We start from the raw sequence: 23354 nt of genomic DNA, 5'->3' as shown, positions 1-23354 counted from the left end.
GTAAAACCCCCACTCCTATGCAATAGCTCGCAAACCACATAGGAGAGGTAACCCGCACTAGGCAAGCCCGGTGCGACGAGCTCGACCCAGAAGGCAAACCCCTTGCTTTCGCTGGCAAGGGGTTTCGAACTTGAGACCTCCAACATGGAAGTCCCAAGCCCAAACCACTGGGCCACCCCGAAGGGTCTGTGGGTAATGGTTTAAAAAATCACTTTTTTCATAAGGTGTGGATTGGAGAAGGTAGTCTTAGAAACTCTTTTCCACACCTATATACCTTAAGTCTTCAGAGGAATGCGAAGGTATCCCAAGTTTGGAGCCAACATGGTTGGGAGCTCTTATTTAGAAGAGCATTAAATGACTAGGAAATTGGAGAAGTTGCCAATTTATTGGAAGTTCTAAACTCACATCTAGCTCTATCTGTGAGACATGACAACCCTAGATGTAAACTAGGTGTTCACAGTGATATCATGTTATTGGAATCTTAACACACTACATATAGAGCTAGACAGATGGCTTGTTTTACTTGGTTGGTATGTAGAAAGGCATGCCTAACTCATGAGGCTTTACGGAAAAGGGGCTGGCAGATTTGCTCAAGATGTGTCATATACGAGCAGGAAGAAGAAATCAATGATCATCTATTCCTTCACTGAAAGGAAACTTTGAGCCTATGGAACATGTTTGTTTTGTTTGTTAGGTGTTAAGTGGGTGATACCTAACACGACAATGGAACTCCTAAGCAGTTGGAAAGGTATTGGCAACAGAGGAAGAAAAGAATTCTGGTGAAGAACTATCCCAACATGCATATGGTGGACTCTTTGAAAAGAAAGGAACTCTAGGTGCTTTGATGGACAAAAAACTAACTTACAGAAAATTAGAATGGATTGTATAAGCCTTTTGTTTTTTTGGTGTAAATAAAATCTGATAGGGGAGATACTAGAATTAGTTGATTTTATAGGAAACTTGTAAAGAATACCCTCCCTATGTGGAATGTAAGTTTCCAATTCATCATTTTTTGGATGATGAATCTTTTGGTGTGAATACAAGGTTACCCTTTTCTCAAAAAAATGGAAGCTCACATCCAATGTCTTGTGTGATAAAGAATGTGCCACCAAGCCTTAAAAGTATGTTTTTATAAAGTGGTGGTTAGACCTGCTATGTTGTATGAGGCGGAGTGTTGGTCGATCAGGAACTTGCATGTTTAGAAGATGAGAGTTGTGGAAATGAGGATGTTGAGATGGATCGGGCATACTAGGATCAGAAACGAAGATACCAGAGACAAGGTGTGAGTGGCCTTCGTGGTTGGCAAGATAAGGGACGCGATGCTGAGATGGTTCAGACATATGAAGAGAAGTTGCACAGATTCCCCAATGAGAAGGTTTGAGAGGCTGGCTATAGTGGATTCAAAGGAGAGGTAGAGGTAAAGGTAGACTGAAGAAGTCTTGGAGACAGAAATGACTCACCTGCAACTTACCGAGGAGGTCGAGGATTAGGTTAGAAGGTTAGTAGGTCGAGCGTTGTCTAGTTTCATTTTTAATATTGTTATCATTGCTCTATTATTATCTTATCCTTCCATTTTAGTATTACTTGATGTTTCATTTGCTTCGGTTATCGTATTTCATTTGGCATGCTACTGTTCTCTTGTTCATTGTTTCAGCATGACTTCTTCGCTATTGTACTTGCTTTGCATACTTGTTTTTTGTATGCTTTACTTGAGTCGAGGGTCTATCGGAAACATCTCTACCTTCACAAGGTTGGGGTAAGGTTGCATACACACCACTTGTGGGATTACACTTGTGTTGTTGCTGATTCTTGGATGCCAATCCACCTATTCTTAGACTTGAATTTTTGTCCATAAATAATTATAGCACCTAGGCAATTCATATCCTTTAGCTTCTGTATTTACACTTGGAAGTCCAGTGACCTTGTTTTGCAACTCTTTAGCTTGAGATCTTGGTAATGGCCTTCTTGGAGATTTCAAAATGTCATCCTTGTGCTTGAATAGAATTGAGCTTCCTAGGTTGCTATCATTATCAACTGCAAAAGTTCTCATGAGGTGAGAATGCCCAAAATCATGTAATAACAAGACAACGCTCCTTTCCCTCGACTGATGTAGGACACTTAACAAAAGCATTGTTTCCCAACTATGATTGTGAGAACTTTAATAATAATTTACACATACTGTCTATATCCAGGGACTGTCCTGAGAACTGCAGAGAAGCTGTGGCATCGTTGATGTTTGCTGCAGCAAGATTCTCCTATTTGCCAGAATTACGAGAGCTAAGGGATTTATTTCAGGAGAGATACGGGAACTCTTTAGAATGTTTTGTTAACCAGAAGGTGATTTGCTTATTATATTATGTCCTTAACATCTTCTCTTTTCATCTCTCTTTTATATCTGACTTCCTTCAGTGCTATTAGTTTGTCGAGATATTATCTTCAAGGCCCCCTGCAGTGGAGCAGAGAATTCAGCTGCTGCAAGATATAGCGGTAGAATTTTCCATAAGGTGGGACTCCATGGGATTTCAAAAGAGGATGGCATTTGCACAGGTACATAATTTTAGTTTAAAACTGAAATTTTCTTTGGCTGCTGAAAGGTGTAAATGTTGCTAGTGTTTGCCTCCAAATGAATGGTCATCCTTCATCTCGGGTAAATATCATAATTTGTACTTCTTTCAACTGTCTGGGGAAAAGAAACATAACTTTACCTAAAATATTAGATTAAAGTGAAGTTTGACCGTTGTCTACGGCTTAATTATTGTAGGCTCATCCAAGCAGGAGTGGACTTTCACATGCTTCTTCTGGCAACCACATTCTACCAAATGGCAAGGATGGTGGTTTAAAAGCTGATAAACTTGACATTGTACTTGGTGAAAGGCACAAGGGATTGAATGATCAACACAATATACAGAATGGCAGAGAGGGTGTTGTCTTGAAAAGAGAGCAGCAGGATCTTCATTCCTCTGATGGAAAAGAGTCAAATAAGGATAGAAATAAACATCATACAAAGCAGGAAGCAAGCTATTCAATGGGGCGAAAACATGATATCTTGTTTGACAAGGAGGAGGAACAGACAAGGATAAGAAACAAAGCAGTCCTGGAGAAAGATGATAATTCAACAAGGATAGCAAAATCAGGCAGCTCATCACATGGAGAGAGGCTAGAAGGTTTTGATAATAAACTCACTAGACACAATGAAAATCAAGGTCAAATTCTCACAGGAAGAGCACAGGGCACTCTATCTTGTGCAAGATCAGAGACTGCTCCTAGTAGGGGACTCCCTTTCAGAAATGAAGATGTCACTTCTGCTTGGGACACAGCCATTGAAAAGAATACTGTTAACTCAACAAAAATGGTTCAGCAGGACGTTGGAAATAGGTTAATGACATCCTATGCCAACTTTGCTCTCCCTCCACCATACAATAAGTCCAAAGAGAAAGCCATCCCTCCTCCTTATGTAAAGCCAAACGATAGCAAGGAAAGAGGCCTTAAAGGTTCTAAGCAGTCTGCTTCTGAATTTGATGGCCATTTCAAAAGTTCCTCTCCATCCAATAGAGTTGAAACAATTAAGATCACTAAAGAATCAGACCATTCTGATCATGTGGCTCAAACTAATAAACCCACTAGAACAAATAGTCATGGTCATGATAAAGAATTCTCTCACAAGGATGTGATTTTGCCCAAACCAAGATCTGTTAGGAGAAAGCACCATAAATCAGCTACAAATAATCACGGCGAAGTGGACAAGTCTGAAGATGCCAGAGCAGCCAAGAGAAGTTCAAGTAGCCGGCGAAGGGAACATTCAAGGAAAGGCTTGCAGATTTTGTTTGAGGATGAACGCCATAGAAAAGATGAAGAGGAAAGAATGATAGATAAACTATTGCTGCATTACAGTAAAAGACCATCAAAGTGTGATGTGAGAAAAAAGCCACAAGCTCTGGCAACTCCTGATACTGGTGAATTCTCAAATAATCAAACCAATGGAGATCAGGATAAAATGGAATCAGATATGGTTCTTTTCCCCAAAAGATCTATTTCCCTACCACACGAGCAGGCTTCTCCATCGAAGGCAACACTTATATTTGCCCGTGCCAATTCATTTCAGCCAGACAACCAGGCATGTCATGTGCATCCCAAACTACCAGATTATGATGATTTGACTGCCCGATTTGCTTCTCTAAGAGGCTGATAAATTTTATAATAGGTTAAACTTGACGAGTGTTTGCTCCAGTGTGTGTTACCTCTTCACATTCATTTACACATGCTGATTCTTGCCCTAAGCTGTTTACTGACTGGAACCTGTAACCTTTATTACTTGACAACCTGTAACCAAACATATTCAGCATGAAGTTCTCTCATAGGCATAGGTTTTTAAATACTGCATGTAGGAGCCTAGGAGGCATATGGCTCCGTAATATGACATGTTTTTCATGAGGTGAGTAGGGGTGGCAATTGTGCGGGTTGGGTTAAATTTGGGTGGGTCAAAATGGTCAAAGATAAAAAATGGGTCAAGACCCAATCTGACCCAAATTTGTTTGGGCCAAAGAGGGTTGGGTCAAAATGGTCAAAGATAATAAATGGGTCATAACCCAATCCGTCCAACTTTTACCAAGTTTTAATAGCATTATTTGTTATTTTATAAGCTTTTAGTATCTAATAAATTTTTCTCATATAAAATCAAAACAAAGTTTTTAAAAATATTTGGACAAGATTTCTCAAAAATAAATTTGAATTACATATCAATCCAATTTTTAATGGGTTGAAATGGATTCCGCTAACAAATGGGTGGGTTAATAACATACCCAAATCTGAATGGATTTGGACAGATTGGGCAGGTTGAGTTTGATTTTGCCACCCCTAGAGGTAAGTGATGTCCGGGCACAATTAGGACTTTAGCTATTCCTTGCTTTAGTTGCCACTAGTGTACTGCTTATTTTAAAACTACAACCATTCATATGTAACCTTCATATTTGAGGCTATGAGACTCTTTGAGCAACTATTCCTGTATAAGCTTGCTCTATGTACACAGGTGAACCCATGTGGAAGGGTAGTGATCTCATCTTCAGAGTCTTCCTTCCTAGCAGCCTATGTCTAGTGTCAAAAGAGGCATTAGCAAGGTCTTTCCACATGGACCTTGTTGAACTATCCATCATCTTGGTCTCGACCTTGTTGAGCTCTCTCGGCTATTCTTTTCTATTGAAAAGGAGTCAGCTGTCTACGCGAGTCACCTTCTTCTAGGCTCCGCTAGACGACACAGCATTTTCGTTCAAATATATATAGGCCGGCCGTACTTGTGATGGTTCCCAAGGATCCAATATGACCACGTAGGTCTACATTGCCACGATATTGTTCTATGGAAGCACATGTACTTGTTAACTACAATTTTTTTTTATGTATATACACATATTTGAACAAGGATTATATATTTAAGTATATTTTATATTAATTTCATAGTATTAAGAGCTAATTACATTTTATCCCTACTTTTGTTTTTAAGTTATAAAAGTTCCTTAAATTTTAATAATTTTGGATACATCACTCAATGTCTTAATACAACGTGTCCCGATTTTGGATACATCACTCAATGTCTCGATACTTCGCATCTCGGTTTCGGATATATCACTTAACGTTTGATACATCACGTTTTGATATATTATCTTTGTTGATACACGACACACCTGTCCCGATAAAAATTGCTTAACGCCTAGATAAATCGCGTCCTGGTATGTTACCTTTGATGATATAAGACACACATGTTCAGATACATTGCATCCTGATACATCACGTAAGAGTGATGTCTGAGAATAGAAGAGAGTATGAATTTTTGTAATTTTTTCAAATGGTAGAGAATTTTAGAGAATATGATAAAATAAGTTGTATATTTATGTAATTTTTCTATATTTAATTGTTTCACCCTCAAAATACATAAGCTGATTTGGTGCACTGGTTCAACGCTCATCTTAGTGCTTTTGTGCAAGCTAGTTGCCCTGGGTTTTTGTAATCATTTTTCAAATAAAAATGAAGCTTTACGTTAGATTAATGGGGGCAAAAAAAGTTGTGTGGCCTAAAATCTAACTTTAATACTAGGCCTTAATTTTTAGGGAAAACTACATAAGCAAGACGCTAAATACAAAATAATTACAATTTCATAGCCCAACATAAGGTAATTCAACGATTGTCCATTTGGCCCAATTAAATTAGGAAATAACTATGGATAATGGCAAAAATGCCAACATATTTATGGAAAACAACTATAGTTTTTAAAAAATCACAAAAAAATCATTGTATATTAAACTCTCTCCCCCTCTCTCTCTCTCCAATCAATAAGAAGAAATTCATTTAAATATATTATATATCAATTGTATTCAATCAAATATAGGTGAGAGTTTTGTATTTTATATCAATTGTATTCGAAAAACTATATTTGTAATTTAATATCAATTGTATTTGTATTCATATGAATATAATATGTATAAATCCTTTCTATCAAAATGTATTATGTATCAATTGCATCCAATAAAAAAGAGAATGAAAACAATTGTACTCGTTGTGTTTCAAATACAATTGATACAAAATATAGAACATTTACACACTAATAAATATATAATACAATGCAAAATAAATACAAAATACAATCCTCTCTCCTCCATTCTCTATCGCGTTGCCTCTCTCCTTCCTCTCTCGATCGCGCTGTCTCTCTCCTCTTAATATGTATTCATTTTACACAAATTAGTTGTATTTGTATTTTTTTCTCCAAATCTGCGAAAAAAATACAATGTGTAGCAAACCAAAATATTGCTACGAATTGTAATTAGTGAACTATAGCTATGGAGTCCTATTTAAAGCCTAATATTTGTTGTTTTTGAAAGTTTCCCATTAAATTACAGCCCATGCCCCCTTTAGTTTAGGCCAAATTTACTACCCAAGCCCAACTCTTTTTAGCATTAATTAAGATTAATTACCTTGTATAACTAGACTCTTGCATATTTAATTCTTTTTTTTTTAATTTTACTGTTCGTCTTTAGAGAGTCGTTTGTCAGTGCTTTGCTCAATCTTTTTCGGCGATTTCAGGTTTTTTATAAAACCACCAAATCGCGGTACTTTATATTCTCCCCCCATCCCATCCTAGTTCTCTGCATGCTTTGAACTAAAATATTGAATTTTTATTTACAATAACCTTAATTTCATTCAGTTTTTTTTTATAATTTGTTTGTTGTGGATTTTTTGTCTATTTTTTTTGAAATATTTTCAATGGGTCATAAACACATAATAATGACTAGTTGGTGGGGTCATCATCATTTGGATTCAACTGTTCTTGATGTTGATTGTGATGATGTAGGATACCAAGAATCAATTGCTTCTGAAATGTGTGGTCCAAGTTTTTCTTTACATTTGGATGTCAATACACAGGGTAATATTGAATTAAATGGCAAGTCTGAACATGCAGAGGTTAGTGTTGGAACTTAGAGCGATTCAGTTGTTGAAAACCCTAATAATGTGATTGGTGAAAACCCTAATGATTTGAAAAGTAAAGGGAAGGCATCAATCGGTGATCATGATTTCATTGATGAACAATTGAATAAAAAATGAAAGATTGGTACTCATGATGAGCCCTGTGAGTTGTTTTTCCAAACTATAACTGAAAATATTGATGAAAACCTTGATGAAAAAAGTGATGATTTGTCACATATGGAGGTATCATAATTATATCATGCTATTATTTTAAAAATTTACTTTGAAAATTTGATTGTTAGATGTTGATATTGTTATTGTATCATATATAGTTTTGATATCTCACATTTGTTCATGTCTTGATATGCTTTATGTTAGTTTCTGATTTACTAATGAAATGTTTGGTTTGTTCTTTTTATTATTTGATGATACTATTAGAGTATCAGATGTTCTGTTGGTATCGTGCATCATTTTCATGCTTTAAGTATGTTTTTTTGTTATGTTTTAGCTTTACTAAACTATTTTGTATTGCTATCTTTGTTTGTGTATCTTCGTTTTCTGATTTGTATCCCTAATATTTAAAGTTTTGATATTCTTAAATGATATCATCATATTATATGATTTTTCTTAATGATGCCATAACAATTTATGAAGATACTGTTATAGTATCATTGAGGATTTGCACATTGTGCAGTTTGTTCTTTCTGTTACTTGATGATACCATTAGAGTATCATATGTTATATTGATATCATGTATTAGTTTACATGCTTTTGATGTGATTTTTGTTCTGTTTTACATACATAATTGTTTGTTTTGCTATATTATTTGTGTATCAAAGTATTATGATTTGTTTCCCTGCTAGTCATCATTTTTAATTCAAGTTTCGATCATTGCAGATTTGAAAAGTTTACTCTTTGTTGCTTTTGTTACTTTATTATACTATTCAATTATCATAGGTTGTTTTGATATCATATAATAATGGGAAAATGCATAAGTACCCCCCCAGCCTACACCCGAAATTTCAGAGACACACCTAACCTTTATTAAGGTCCTATTACCCTCCCGAACTTATTTTATATGTACTATTCTACCCTTTTTTGGCCTATGTGGCACTATCAGGTGGGCCCAACACATGTTGACATTTTTTTCAAGGATAGTGCCACGTAGGCCAAAAAGGGGTAGAATATTATAGATAAATTAAGTTCGGGGGGGGGGGGGTAATAGGACCTTAGTAAAGGTTAGGTGTGTCTTTGGGATTTCGGGCATAGGCTAAGGGAGTACTTATGCATTTTCCCTATAATAATTGGAGAAAGGTCTAAAATTTCCCTCAAGTATTTGAATTGGTACAAAACTATCCTCCATCCACCTATCGGCACTAAAATACCCCTGATGTCCACCTTTCGGCTCAAAACCTCGATGTTAATCGATTGACTCATATTTACCCTTATTTTTAATAGCTCCCTTAAAGTAAAATTATTAAATATTTATTTATTACATTGCTTAATGTGACTGGTTCAAATTTAAACCCTTCTCAAATAAGTAATAAAAATGATTTTTTTAAAACAAACATTTTTTCTATAAAACCACTTGTGATTCATATTTTGACCCAATACACTTGAAAATAATATTGAAAAAATAATTAATTTCATGATATCTTCCTATTGGCCTATTTTAAATCAACCCTTATTTCGTGTAATGTAACCCAACTCATAAATGGGGATCCAACTAAAATCCTTACTTACCATGACTGATTGTCCATCTAAAAAAGTTATTAATTTCATTAATATAAAATTTTCTCTCAATTATCCAAATGTCTTGTTAATTTTTTCTTTTATTCCCTTTTTTAATCTCTTATTCTTAATTAGGATATCCGGGACTCAAACTTGAAATGAACTCACACATTTATATTCTTTTAATTAGTATTATTGTCATGATGGGATGAGGGTGGGGATAAGAGAAATGATTATTTTTATTCTTTTATTTTTAATTTTGGGTACACACAAAATAAAAATATAATATTTGTACATATTTGCTTAATTAAGTCATTTTTTATTTTACTAATTATTTCTATATGAATGCATCATTATTTTCCTCCTTTTTTTCTCTCTATTGTTTATCATAAATTTTTAAAAAAATTCAAATGGTGGACAACATTCAAATAGAAAAAATAATTGGAAGAGATAGGAAGTGAAGGACCGGGGAGGGAGGAGTGTAGAGAGTAGATGTCTAACCTTTTTATAATTTTAAATTTACTATGAAATTCAAAATCAAGTCAATCATGTGAGCTTATATATTAAGTAATTTCAAATTATTTTAACGGAAAGGGCCTAAAATGCCCTTAAACTATGAGATTTGGTACAATATTACCCTCCATCCACCTAATGAGTATGATCCGTTAGACATAAGGGTATTTTTGAGCCGAGTGGACGTTAGGGGTATTTTAAGACGGATAGGTGGATGGAGGGTAATTTTGTACCAATCCAAATACTTGAGGGGCATTTTAGGCTTTGTATAATTTTTTAAGCTTTGTATAATTTTTTATGCTGCTTTTGATTTGCCTAGTGTAGTAACTTGTCTGTTCTTATTGTTTACAGTAATATCAACTGTATATCAAAATGTATGTTGATTAATAAAAGATTGAACATAGTTTTAATTGTTCTGTCATTGCTGATTTAACTGCAAAGTTATCTAAAAAACAAATTGTTATGTCAGAAAACATTCTTTGGTGTGTTTATAGATTTGCCTCCAATTATTTTTCAGAGGACGTACTTTACATAACATTTTGATGTGGCAAGTGTATCAGAATGATGTTGACTTTTTATACTTTATTGTTAATGAGGTATAACTTCGATTTGAACTAACTGAATTTTATGTTGTTACAGTGCTGCGATATAAGAGTAATACAACAATTAAAATTAATCAAAAGAAAATCGATTGGTGCAAACTTACTTTAGCCGTTCAATGATGACATGGTCAGAGCTCGATCATGTCTTTTGTACCGTAAAGTTTAAGTCTGACACTGATGTGGTGAAGAGAGAAATTTATTTTTTGTGAACACATTCTTATTCTCCAGGTTGAAGACTAAAGTACATGAAATGTCGTTCTTTGATTTGGTTGAGAGTTCAAACTTACTTTAGCCCATAGTCGGAGCTCGATCATGTCTTTCGTACTGTAAAGTTGAAGTCTGATGCTGATGTAGTGAAGATGAAAATTTTATTTTTTTGTTAACACATTCTTATTCTCCATGTTGAAGACTAAAGTACTTAAAATATCATACTTTTATTTGGTTAAGAGTGAAAACTATAATTCATATGCTTGAAAAATTGATGTATTCAATACAATTCTTGAATTGTGTTTCAATAAATTTAAGAGAAAATGTGGATATTATAGGCATGGCAGATTTTCTTTAGATTTACGAAATTGATTTTATGAGTGTTGTCCTGCATCGAATGGTTTATTTGTTGAACGTACACGATCTGAAGTGCCTAGAATTTTGAATTGGGTGATGCACAAACAATTAGGGAATGATTATGTTTGTTTGTTAATATTCGACTTAACATATGATGAGATATCTCTAATATTTTTTTATTTATCAATTTAACTTATCATTTCATCAGTATTTTGTAATGTATTATTCATTTTAAAATTGTAGGCGAATAACATTTTACAACATGAGAATGAAAATATTTAACTTGATTTGGATGGTCTCACATTTTAAAGTAGCCCTGCCGGTTATTAAAGTGAGCATTTGAGTGACTAGTTTTTTAACACACAAGTGACAAAGCTTAATGTTGGCCAAAGTTGTGTTGGTACTATTGCTGATTTGAAGAAAGAGCTCGATGGGTTGAAACTACACGTTGATAAGAAGTTTGAAGATATTCTTAAAGCTTTTGGTGACTTGAACAAGAAATTAAATGAAATATAGTTTTCGACTTTTAGTGATATACTATATTAGTATCATATTCTGTGTTTGTATCATGTTTGTTTTAGAAATGTTTTTTTGATATGCACCGTTATTTTTATGCTTATGTTTTTTAAATTGTATAACTGAATATTAGTGTACTGGCTTTGTTTACAAGATGAATATTGTCATTGTTGATTTTAGGAGTGTATCTTAGAATTTCTTATGCAACATGTATGATATTCTCACAGTTTTATATACTCTGTTGGTATTAGGTTATTTTTATGTTGTTTTTGATAGATTGATATGCAGTGTAGTTTTTTCATTATACATTTTTTCATTTCTATTTGGTTGATACTTTTGCTGGGGAGAAAGAAGCATGAACATGATTGCTCTAGGGATGATGTCGCTACAGATTTGGGTAAGAATGTAGTAGAATTCCCATGTAATGTTATTCCAGATAAGTCTTCTAAGCCTCCTATATTGAAAGATGAAGAAGATATTTGTGTATTGGTTGATGTTGAGTCATTAAAGAATGATGTAAGTGATGTTGTTGAGAAGTCCGAAAATTGAAAGGCGAGATAAGTCTTGAAAAAGACTCTTATGTTGATTTTGTTTTTGTTTCAATGCGTGCGTCTTTTCTTGATGCTAGTGAAAAGGAATATTATAGGAAAAATTCAGCAGCTACGGCTAAGCAAGATCATGTTGATGATATTTTTGATGATATTAGTGAGTCTCAATTAGCAACTATTACACAAGATGTTATTGATATGATGTCGACTAAATCTAATGAGCATTTAGATGTTATTGCTGGTGTTATAGATGTTGTTGATCGCAAAGTTGGTAGTTATTTGAAAGGACCTATTATTGCTGAGTCTGAAGTTAGTGGGACTTTGAAAGAAGATGTTGTTGCATATGTTGTTATAGAAAAAGATGCTAGTGCATCTTTAAACGCAACGATCTCGACGTAGCATGTCTCTAATCATAGTAATACAGATGTTCAAATTGATTAAGTTGGTCTATGTTTTGAAAATGCAATTTTTACTGAGTTTGAACCTGCTACTCTTGATATTTTTATTCCCGAAGGCACCAAAGTAGTGGAGATTTATGATGATGCAAAGACTCCAATTTTATCGCGGTCACTCAGGAATAAGTGTCTTAATCCGGTACAATAGTCATCATTTATTTGCAGATCCGCAATAAGTGCGTTAAGTTCTGTCTCTACGAATCATGTGAAAGGCAGGTCCCCACTGATACCAAGTATTTCATTACCTCTTGACCCTTCGATTGAATCTTCATTTTTACAGTTCGTTTATAAAGATATGATCACAAAAAATATGTATTTAAATTTTTTTGTCTCTCTCTATATATATATATACACACATAAAAATTTTATGCAATAAAAATGACTCGTAAATAATCCTTTCTATTATGTTAAGAAGTCTTAGTCTCATTCCAAAAGTACGAGTTAATTCTATTGTACAAACGGGCGAGGTGTCACACTCTTCCCCCTTTAGGGACATTCATCCTCAAATGATGATAATATTTGCAACATCATAGGAAAGTGTTACAACCCAAAGTATATCCTAGACATGGCATGCCGAATAGGACCCCCAGAGGCCCTAGATAAGCCACTTGACATAAACATGACGTAATGAAATACAATTTAAGAGATATAATCAATATATGTCTCAAATTATAGAACAACATAAAAGATACCAACATAGTACATAAGAGATACACAAAATACTAGTCTGATACAAGCCTTTCTAACATTACAAGAGTGGTTGGGACGTAACCCATACACCACGTATAAGTTTGAAACTGAAAAGACAATAAAAGAAATAAAGTGTCTATGACTTGCCCTTGAACCACGAGGACCTACCAATCTAAGTGATCAAGCTGAGCAATCCCGATCTAAGCACGTTCGAGAGAAGAAGTGTCAAATCCTATATTATGAGACAATGTAGACACAAGTATGCATTAATACATTGAATGTTACTAAGTATGGGGAAATGTATAAAAACATAGGTATGATAACATGATGAGCATAAACATGATATGCAATACCAAGTAAAACGTAGTAAGAACCTTTAAAGAGAAATCATAATTCATATATGAGGTCAATGCATATTTAAAACCATTTTGAGAAGCTTTCATAAGACCTTCGAAGAAAACATAGTTAATTTGGGGGATTTTTACCATTAACCGACAATAAGAACATGTGATCTATAACATGGAATACGACATAACCCTCACAACGAAAAGGGGATATACTTGCCAATGTAGACTCGTTACATTCATTCATAATTGCTATTGTAGATCTACAAGCTAGGTCATTTAAGACAATCCTACGGGGACACGTAGTTTGGGACAAGGAGATTGCTTCTAGAGACATGGTTTCTACTAATGGGAGAGCCCCCATCTCAAAGTCCTCTTGGTGCTAAGTAAATCTCAACGAAAAAGACATAATCGTATTCATACCAAAATACTTAGAAAGGTACAATTAAGCTACCAACCCAATCATAAGTAATCATAGAGTAGCTCCTTTCAAATCATGATTTCATACACTTCTTCATCATAGACACTTACCTTTCTAAGCATCTAAATCATGATTTCATTCATATGTGAGAAAATCTTTCACAAACATTGATACTTATTTCAAAAGCATCCATAGTTCATAAATCACAATTTTCAAAACACATGCATAGCTTTCATAATTCATAATTAATAAGTTCATAAGCATAATACATAAATCATGTTCATAAAGTAGATGTAGGCATTTGTCCATATGAAACCAATTAAAAATCATGTAACTGAATTATAATAATATTAAAAATAAACAATTGAATCATAATAAATAGGATCCATGGAGATTTGCATGAAACCCTAGATAATTGGGTGAAATTAAATTAGAGATTGAGATTCTTTTGGGACCCAATGGATGAAAGAGATCCATTGGTGAATTCCCACATACCATAAAAATCAAAACCCAAAAGCAATGAATAATGAGACCTTGAATCCTTTGAAACCCCACTTCTTCACCTTGGAGCTCTTGAGAGAATTTTGGAGAAGAAAACTTGAGGGATTTGAGAAAATTGAGTGAATGAGAGAATTTAGGCAAAGTTTGTAGAGTAAAAACAATTATAGGGTAGTTATAGGGCTAAAATGACGTAGATTAGGGGTTAGATGATTAGGAAAATATCAAAACACCCTTACTTAAAAATCTTCCAGGCTTTGACCTACAGTTTGTTGGACTTTCTAAGGACCATACTGGTCAACTGTAGACCCAATTACTGCAACCCAAAAATCCTACTAACTTCCATGACACCATTCTACAAGTCGTTATCCATTCTACAGTCCATAGACCTCTTCCATAGAACCTAACTTTAAGTCCAAAATTTCACTAATTCAGGATCACTCCTACGAAGCCATCCTACGACTGGTAGAACACCCTACAACTCGTCCTATTCACTCATAGGTCAAAACATCAAAGACCTAACATTTTCAAAACTCAAACAAAGTCCTACAACTCCCTTTCTACTACCCATAGGACTACCTATGGTTCGTAGGTTGGACACATAAATCACTGCCACAATGTAAAAAATGTAACTTTTCCTTTCCAACTCAACTTCCAATTTTTGAGGTGTTACAATATGTCCCCCTTGGAAAAATTCATCCTCGAATGGGGACTCAAGCTAGTATGAATAGAGTAGGAGCGAAACTAATAACCCAACATGAATGCAAATATCATCAAAATGCTCATAAACAAGGAGAAATCATTCCAAGCTAAATCATAATATCAAAATAATTTTTTCATGAACATACACATATGGAAACATGAGAATGACTAAAACATAGAATCCGAAAGAATGACCCAGAAGGAACTAATACCTCAAGCTAGAGTAGGAGTGGAGGGAAATAGATGAGGATACTTGGACATCATATCGACTTCGACTTCCCAAGTAGCACCCTCAAACAATTGATTCCTCCAAGGAACTTGCACGATACAACTTTTTTATTTCTCAACTTTTGAACTTGACGGTGTAAATATCAATCGTAACTCTTCACACGGAAGACTTTCCTTAACTCCCAAACTTTCCAATGACACTATAAATGTCGGATCTCCAAGACACTTCTTCAACAAAGAGACATAGAATATTAGATGTATTAATGCTAAGTCGGTAGGTAACTATAATTGATAAGAAGCACTGCTAATACACTTCAAAGTCTGATATAGGCCCACGTATAGGGGAAAAAGCTTTCCTTTCTTTCCAAACCTCATCACACCCTTCATGGGTGAAATTCTCAAGTAGATCTAATCATTAATATTAAATTCAAACTCTCTTCGTCTAACATCGGCATAAGACTTTGTCGACTTTGAGCCATTTTCAATCTTTTACGAATAAGTTGAACCTTTTCCATCACTTTATGCACCAACTCAGGTCCTATCAAAGCGACTGATGAGTGGTAGATTTTCACTCATTTGAGGTCTTTTTAGTTCAACAATTGGTGTCCTTGATGCTTATTTATGTCCTCATTTGATAGTATTTTGATATTTTGCAGCTATGAAGGCTAAAGGACAAGATAAGGATGGATCTATGAAAAAAGAGCCCAAAACATTGAAAAGAATGTTAAATCCCAGATGAAGACCACCTAACTCAAAATGTGAATCGCCCAATAGCATAAACTCTACAAAAGTTGATAGTGTTCGATGATAAAGTATCAAGGTGAATCGGTGAAGAAGGAAGAAATCAGTGATCCACTGAAAGTAAAAAGGAGAGCATAGTTCCATCGCTGAAAGCATACTGCTGAGCTAAAATTAGGTGAACAAGGTGGTAATTGGATATTTTTTGAATGTGACAGACTGACTCAATCGAGATCACCAACTAAGGTTTAAATACTTGAAACCTTAAGCCAAGAAAGGGTGAGCTGAAGAATAGACGGCGATTGACTGATCGTATTCAGCGAGCCTAACTAATGTTACCGAATAGGTAACACATGGAATTTTGGATTTATTTTTGGGAAAATTAGCCCAAAGGAGAGAGAAAATATATCATTCTGTTCTTGTTACTACACTTTTGACTGATTCTAGTTTTGGAGACTAAGAAATAGACTCTTTCTACTTTTATCTTAGATTTGGGGTTTAAACACTCTTGCAATTAATATTTGAGGGCTGAATTCGAAGTGAATGTTAAAGATTATTGCTTATCATTAGCATATTAATGGCTGAATATTGTTTCTAAGACCCCAAATTTAGGGGTGTGATTATGGGGTTGGGTGTTGATTTAATTTAATGGTGTTGTGTCTTCCTTTATTTCACTGTTGTTCATCCATGAATTTGAGTTATTTATCATGAGGTTAATTTATGGGTTAAGGTGACCAACTTAATCCTAGTTTAGATCTTTGATTGATTCTTGAAAGAGATTAATTGAAGTGGGTAAATAGCTCGATGCCTGCAATTTAGGTTTGATTTCTGTAGTTTGCTCGAAAGAGAAGTTTAGGTTCAATTCTAATTGCCAAATCTGCTTGAAAGAGAGATTTTAGTAGGGTATTGGATTAATTTTTTATTCAACCCAATCGAAAGAAGATTAATGTCATCGAAGATTACCCACCCTATCTATGATTCTCTAGTATTATTAAGCAAGCACTTGCACCCCTATTTGACATCGATACTAATCCCCACACCCTTAGGTTTTGTATTACTTGTTTGAATCCCTCTTTTTATTTCAATTGTGATAATTGATACCAAACCTTGTTTAGTAAATTTGGTGGAATATTCCATCCATTTGTTGTAATTACTACAATGAATTAGTTTGCACTCTTAATTCCCAATTGAATTCCGTGCATTATATCACTCCTTGTGGGATTTGACTCCGACTTTCTTGATGGTTATTTTTATTGCTAACGATCACTTACTCTTCTAGTTTTTTTTTAGAGTAATTTGAGCGTTATCAATAAATGGCACCGCTACCGAGGTGTGATGGCTAAGAATTCAATTCGTAAAGTTAGTTTGCAAACTTGTTTGTTTGTAGTAGATTGTTGTTTGGTGTTGTTGTTATTCCCCACTTGCAAGTGGAAAGATGAGTGTAGATAGTGGTGACGATGCTAGTCTCTATGGGAAAAAACAATGACATTGGGGATATGGATGACATACTTCTCGATGTCATCAAAAGTTGTGGAGCTATTCGATTACCCCCTACTGCAGGGAATGCAATATGTATTGTACCTGAGGTAATACATATTATTGTTGCTATATTTTTATTGAAGCCTTGGCAATGTGAACAAAGGGTTCAACTCATTCAAGGGGGAATAGTTTGACAACCATTTATTGTGGCTTCAAGGATACTCGATGAAATGAAAAAACAATCGAGCTTGGCCTACTATTGAATATCAAGTGTCTCATCTTTAGTTGGGTATAACCAAAGAGCAAGAAGAGAAGAACCGAAAACACGATGAGAACATAACTAAGATGAAAAAACAACTTGATGTGTTGTCAAGACATGTTATAGGAGATGGTGCTTAATCTGTAAATGCGGTTGATATGAGTCGAGGGCTGAATCATGGAGATACTAGGTTGGGGAGCACATATAATGAGGATATTTCATCAAGAAACGGCCAAATGGGGGGTTTTCGTCTAAGCTATACAAGGATAAATAAAAATCAAGGTTGGAATAGAAGTAGTGATGGTAGTTGGGAAGATATTTATTGGTACGATACAAGTGAAACTTGGAAAGGAAGTGAATGTGAGAAAGGAAGGTATGTGTCACTTCATGATATAACCAAAACAAAGAGACAACAAACCAACCCAGAAAGTGCTTGAACTAAGGAGTTGCTAGACAAAATTCTTGAGGTAGAGGGATCCGATATGATATTACATGAGATGAGGAGCAATTTCTCATCATTGTCTAATACAGTCACTTTTGATTCATCATCAATTAAGCAACTTAAAGAGAAAATGGGCGAACATGCCACTATTGTTTATTCAACTTCAAAAGAAGTATTTAATCATCATTTGAATGTTGATCCAACGATTTATACCCAAGTGCCAGCCGAAGTAACTTGAAGTGGTAAGGTGTTGCACAATGAGCCATCGATTGACAAACTTGGCAACAAGAATTTGGCAGCTGATTATGAGCCACCCAAAAAGGGGGATGAACCATCAATGGAGGATGTTGAGAATGATTCAAAAGTAAATAATAGTGATGGTAATATAATGACTCCAACTTCTCAACTCCCAATTAAAATAACTTCTTCTTTTCCTCAAAGATTGAGATAGAAAGACAATAACACCAAGTTTTAAAAGTTCTTGGGGGTAGTCAAGGATTTGTCAGTAAATATCCCTTTAGTGGATGGTTGTTTTAAATGCCCGATTATGCAAAATTTATAAAGAATCTGGTCACAAAGAAGCGGTTAATATAATGTGAAAGTATTGAGCTCCCTTAAACTTGTGGTGTCTTTATGACCCACAATGCAATTGTGAAGAAGGATGATCTATGGCTTTCACCATACCATGCACTATTGGAATGCATCAATTTTCCAAGGCTTTATGTGACCTTGGGGCAATCATCAATTTTATACCTTTGAAGGTTTTCACTAAACTTGGGCTCGAAGAACCAAAGCCTACTAATATGAGGCTATTGATGGCAGACTGATCAATTGATAGGCCGATAGGGGTGGTATATGATGTCCTTGTAAAGGTAGATAAATTTGTATTCCCTACTGACGTTGTGGTGTTGGATTGTGAAATCGATGTTGAAGTCCCTATTATACTTGGTAGGCCATTTTTGGCTACCAAAAAAGCTTTAGTTGATGTCAAGGGGGGAGACTGTGTAAATGAAGAAGATGTTAGCTTCAACATTTTCAAGTCTATGAAGTACCCAAGTGACATGCACGTGGTCTCTCACCTAGACCAAACTGATGAAGCCATAGAAAGTATCAGTGAAACGGCTTATAGTGGAGAATCATTGGCTTCGATTTTACTCAATTATGAAGAAGAAGAGATAAGTGACTATGATGAAGTGGTTGCTTCCTGATGAGTCCACAATTTGGACTCAGTTAGGGATTTATTTTGATCTATTTAGTGTCCTCAAATACATATTTTGTCTCAATAATTGATGTAAATCCTTTAGTTTCAGGTATTTGAGTTGAGAGACAAAGCATGGACACTATCAAGAAAATAAGGAACAAGGTGACTGAAAGAACAAAGAAATGAAGGCCTGAGGATTGCCTAATGCATTAGACGAGTCCCCGAATGGTCTTAACCTCGCCTAAAGTTCTTGTGTGCTGATCCATGAAGGAAAAAATCAAGTTGGCGATAAAAGGGAGTAGTCGGCGCGTCGCCAAACAGATCCGTGAAGCAACACCATATCGCCCAATGATTCAAAAGGTGAAGATGATGAAGGAAAAAGCTGAAAGGCGATGAACCAAACAAAATGGCGGATCACCGAGTGCATTGGTGATCCTGACTAACTGTGTCGAGTGGTCCTTCGCAGTACACATTTTCAAACACTATAAATATTTGTTTGAATTGTTAGTTTAGTATCTAGAAATCAAGTTTTACAATGCAGAAACCAATTTTTTAGAATATTTCTTTTTTAGTTCTTAGAGTTTTTGGGAGACATTGTTCTTGAGCTTGAAGGTTTTGAAGATTTTCAACTCCAAGAAATTGGAAGTGGGTCTTGAAGAATCTTCATCCTTGACGTGTTTGAAGACATCATTTATCGTACCCATTGGATGGAAACTCTTTTTGATATCGATTTCTATCTCTTTTTCATGTCTAACTAAAACCCCAATTCTTGCGGTGTGATTTTGTGAATATGGGTTAAATTTACCATTGATTATTGCTCATTGATAGTCTATTTGCTATTTAAATGTGATTTCGTTTAGTAGTTGTGTTTGAACTTAATGGAATTGTAGTTGCAAATATGATTTCATCTTCGTGTTTTTGGCTTACTCGAGAGAGAGGTTTTAAAACAAAGACTACTAAATCGACAGCCGATGGTTATTGGGTCGTCATGGGTTCAGCTCGACAGAGTGAATCCTAGACCTTGTCCCACACATTCAGCTCGAGAGAGTGAATGGGATAAGGCGAAAGGTGTGCTTAATTGCTGCAACTCGATGTTCGAGAGAAACCGAGTTGATTAGGGGTAAGTTGTTTGAGAGAAAATTTACCCCTACTAAAGTCTAGCTTAGTTACAAATACTCAGTGATTTACTATAAATAGCATTTATCTGATTGTTTATTTTATCCCGTATTCCTATCACATCCCAAGAATACCGTCTCCCTATTTCACATCTTTATTTTGCTATTTTTGTTTCTTAGTAGAATACAAACCCCCTATTGATAATTGACAGTCGTGTCACCTTTAGATTTAGTATGTTTTTATTCGTTTAAATTTATAGCTATGATTGATTAGAACATAATTTTACTTTTCTATTTGATTCTCGACTACTAACCGCTCCCTTGGGACTCGATCCCAACCCATTCGGTTGGGTTATATTACTACACGTGATCGTTGACACTTGATTTGTAAGTTGTGTCTTTGATTACGTCAAACATCAAAATGGCGCCGCTGCTAGGGAGTCGTGTTAGTTGAGAATCTTTAGTTAAGTATTATTTTTGTTCTTGTTAATTATAGTGATACTGACTTAATTTTTTAGTTTTAGTTGTGTTTTGCTTGTTTGTGTATTGCAACAGGAAAGATGAGTGTGAATGGTGATTCTGGGTATCACCCCTTTTGAAATTATTGAATCTTAGGGACAACCTCCTAACGTTCAAACAAGCGGGGGGGGGGGGGGGGNGGGGGTGAAACTATCCATGAGATGTGGCCTAGGGTCAAGGCATTACTACAACAGTGCCCAACTCATGGGATGCCTGATAAATTGCTGCTGGAATGCTTCTATCGTGGGATTGGTCCTAAAAATAGAAGCATTGATGATCAACTCTCTACAGGTTGTTTGACACAACAACCCTATGAAGTGGTAGCCCAACTCCTTGATGGCATGGTTAAGGCCTACAAGGAAGCAGAAAAGGACCAAGAATGGGCTGCATTGTTGATTCAGCTGGATGATCTGTCCAAGAAGGTAATGAAGTTGGAAGCAAGGTTTAAGAAGAAGAGCAAGTACCTCCCCCCTCGCAAGTGTAAAAGATGAAGCAGCACGAGGGTGGACAAAATGGAGAGGTACTCTCAGTCATTCTTCACAAAATCAAGGAACAAGATAGAGTGTTGAATGAGATAAAAGAGAATGTCGAAATGCTGAATCAGATGACAACCTCCCATTCCATGATCATTCAGCTACAAGACGCCCAAATAGGCCAAGTGCTGTCATGTCTCTACTCACAACTTAAAGAGGGGTTACCTAGTGAGACTATGGCTAACCCCGAGAATGAGGTTTGACTGGTGACTTTCGTCGTGCCACGGCATTAACTAAGGCACTGTTTGGGAGGCAACCCAAACCCTTTATTGATTTATTTTTGTTTTAGAAATAATGGTGTGTTGATTTTATAGGTTAAAGTGTGGAGAGTGTTTGAAAATTGCAGGTTGGCGAGCTACAAGGTCCAGTTGGCGAATCGCCGGATAAATTGGTGCGCCTGATCTAAACCGCCGTTTGACTCAAGACATCTTCAAAATGAAGTCTGTAAAATTCGGCGAGTCCAGGTAAGTATTGGCGAGTCGCCGACCAGGGTTGACTGCCATTTGGACACCCACATTAAATGGATGACCTAAAAAACTCGGCGAGGTAAGTGAACACTCGGCGTGTCGCCGAGTGGGTCGGTGAGCGCAACTAATATCACCGAATGGGCGATGAACTGGACGGTTTATTAAAGGCCAATGGTTTCAAAGTTTCAAAATATTTATTTTCCCTCGCTTTCAGACTTCCCAAACTCGCACCTAGTTAGTATTTTCAATATTTTTGCACTCCATAAGTATTTTGATTGTTGATTGGTGCTTGAACTTCGGGTTACATTGGCGCCTAGCATTACAAAGTACTTTAATTGGCATAAAAGGTTGGTTTTCCAAACCTCGACTTTTTTTTTATTGAATTTGTACTCATTTGCAATGATCTTGTCTTAGTGATGTGTGCTGGGCCTCTCTGATAGGATTAGAATGTTTGAATGTTGATTATAATTTTATAATATTGCCCATTTTGTTTTGATCGTCGAATGCCTGTAAATATTTACCTTAAAATGAGATAAATTCTGTGGGGGATATGCTTGCATGTTGGTTAGATTTGTTGGGTGAAGTCTGAGTAGCCCGTGTTTGTGCTAAATGGCGTAAATTGCACAATGATAGAGTGGGTGACACCATTCTTAAGGGCAAAAGTCGTCAAATGGCCAAATTTGGCAAAACCGGGAGAAGTTTGAGTATCCCGGGTTGATGGGTGTTATGGGTTTGAACTTAATTCAACTAGTGCATGCTTTGATTTTGTTTTCGCGGGTTGAGGAGTTGAATTCGAGAATTTGGGTTGAAAATAGGCACGTTGGGCCATTTGGTGAGCTGGGTCGAGCTCGCCGAACCACTCGACGGTTTGCCTAATGTCCCCATCTCGCCTTTAATTTCATGCTTTATTTGATGAGTGATTCTGTAACTTTTGGCGAGAAGCCTGAGGTCGCCGAAAGCACTCGGCGACTCGTCGAAAGTCTTCCTTATCGCCCCTTGTGTGCACCCCTAAACCATTTTGCACTGGACCTTTTGACGGTTTGGACCTTGCTCGTCGAAAGCTATCGGCGATTCGCTGAAAGGGACCTCCCATCGCCAACTTGCTGAGAATTATGGGCCAATCCCTTTGGCGAGTACGATTTAGCTCGCCAAAGAGATTCGGTGACTCACCGACTTGATCGTCGAGTCTGTCTGCAGTTAATTAATTGTACTTTGATATGAGTATTTACTAATTTTTCTTCGATGTTTTGCAGATATGGTGCGAACAAATCTAGATAGACCACCCTAGAAAAAAGCACGAGCCATTACTATAAACGAATGAGGATCAAATCCTCCAAAGA

The 23354-nt window shown here is 35.8% G+C and overlaps 1 protein-coding gene across 1 annotated transcript in view; it reads left to right on the top strand.

The window, feature by feature from the left end:
* The window catches only part of LOC125877729 (uncharacterized), a 29289-nt gene extending 24979 nt beyond the window's left edge, over nucleotides 1-4310 (top strand). The window contains exons 4-6 of the mRNA XM_049558953.1: nucleotides 2193-2337; nucleotides 2419-2547; nucleotides 2762-4310. Of these exons, the coding sequence (XP_049414910.1) occupies nucleotides 2193-2337; nucleotides 2419-2547; nucleotides 2762-4186 (1699 nt within the window). The 3' untranslated portion in view covers nucleotides 4187-4310. The remainder of the gene's footprint in view (nucleotides 1-2192; nucleotides 2338-2418; nucleotides 2548-2761) is intronic.
* Nucleotides 4311-23354: the final 19044 nt, after the last annotated feature.

This window comes from Solanum stenotomum, chromosome 9 (assembly GCF_019186545.1).
Source record: "Solanum stenotomum isolate F172 chromosome 9, ASM1918654v1, whole genome shotgun sequence".
Taxonomy (NCBI): domain Eukaryota; kingdom Viridiplantae; phylum Streptophyta; class Magnoliopsida; order Solanales; family Solanaceae; genus Solanum; species Solanum stenotomum.
Note: the sequence above shows the minus strand (reverse complement) of the source record. Positions and strands in the feature narration are given on the sequence as shown.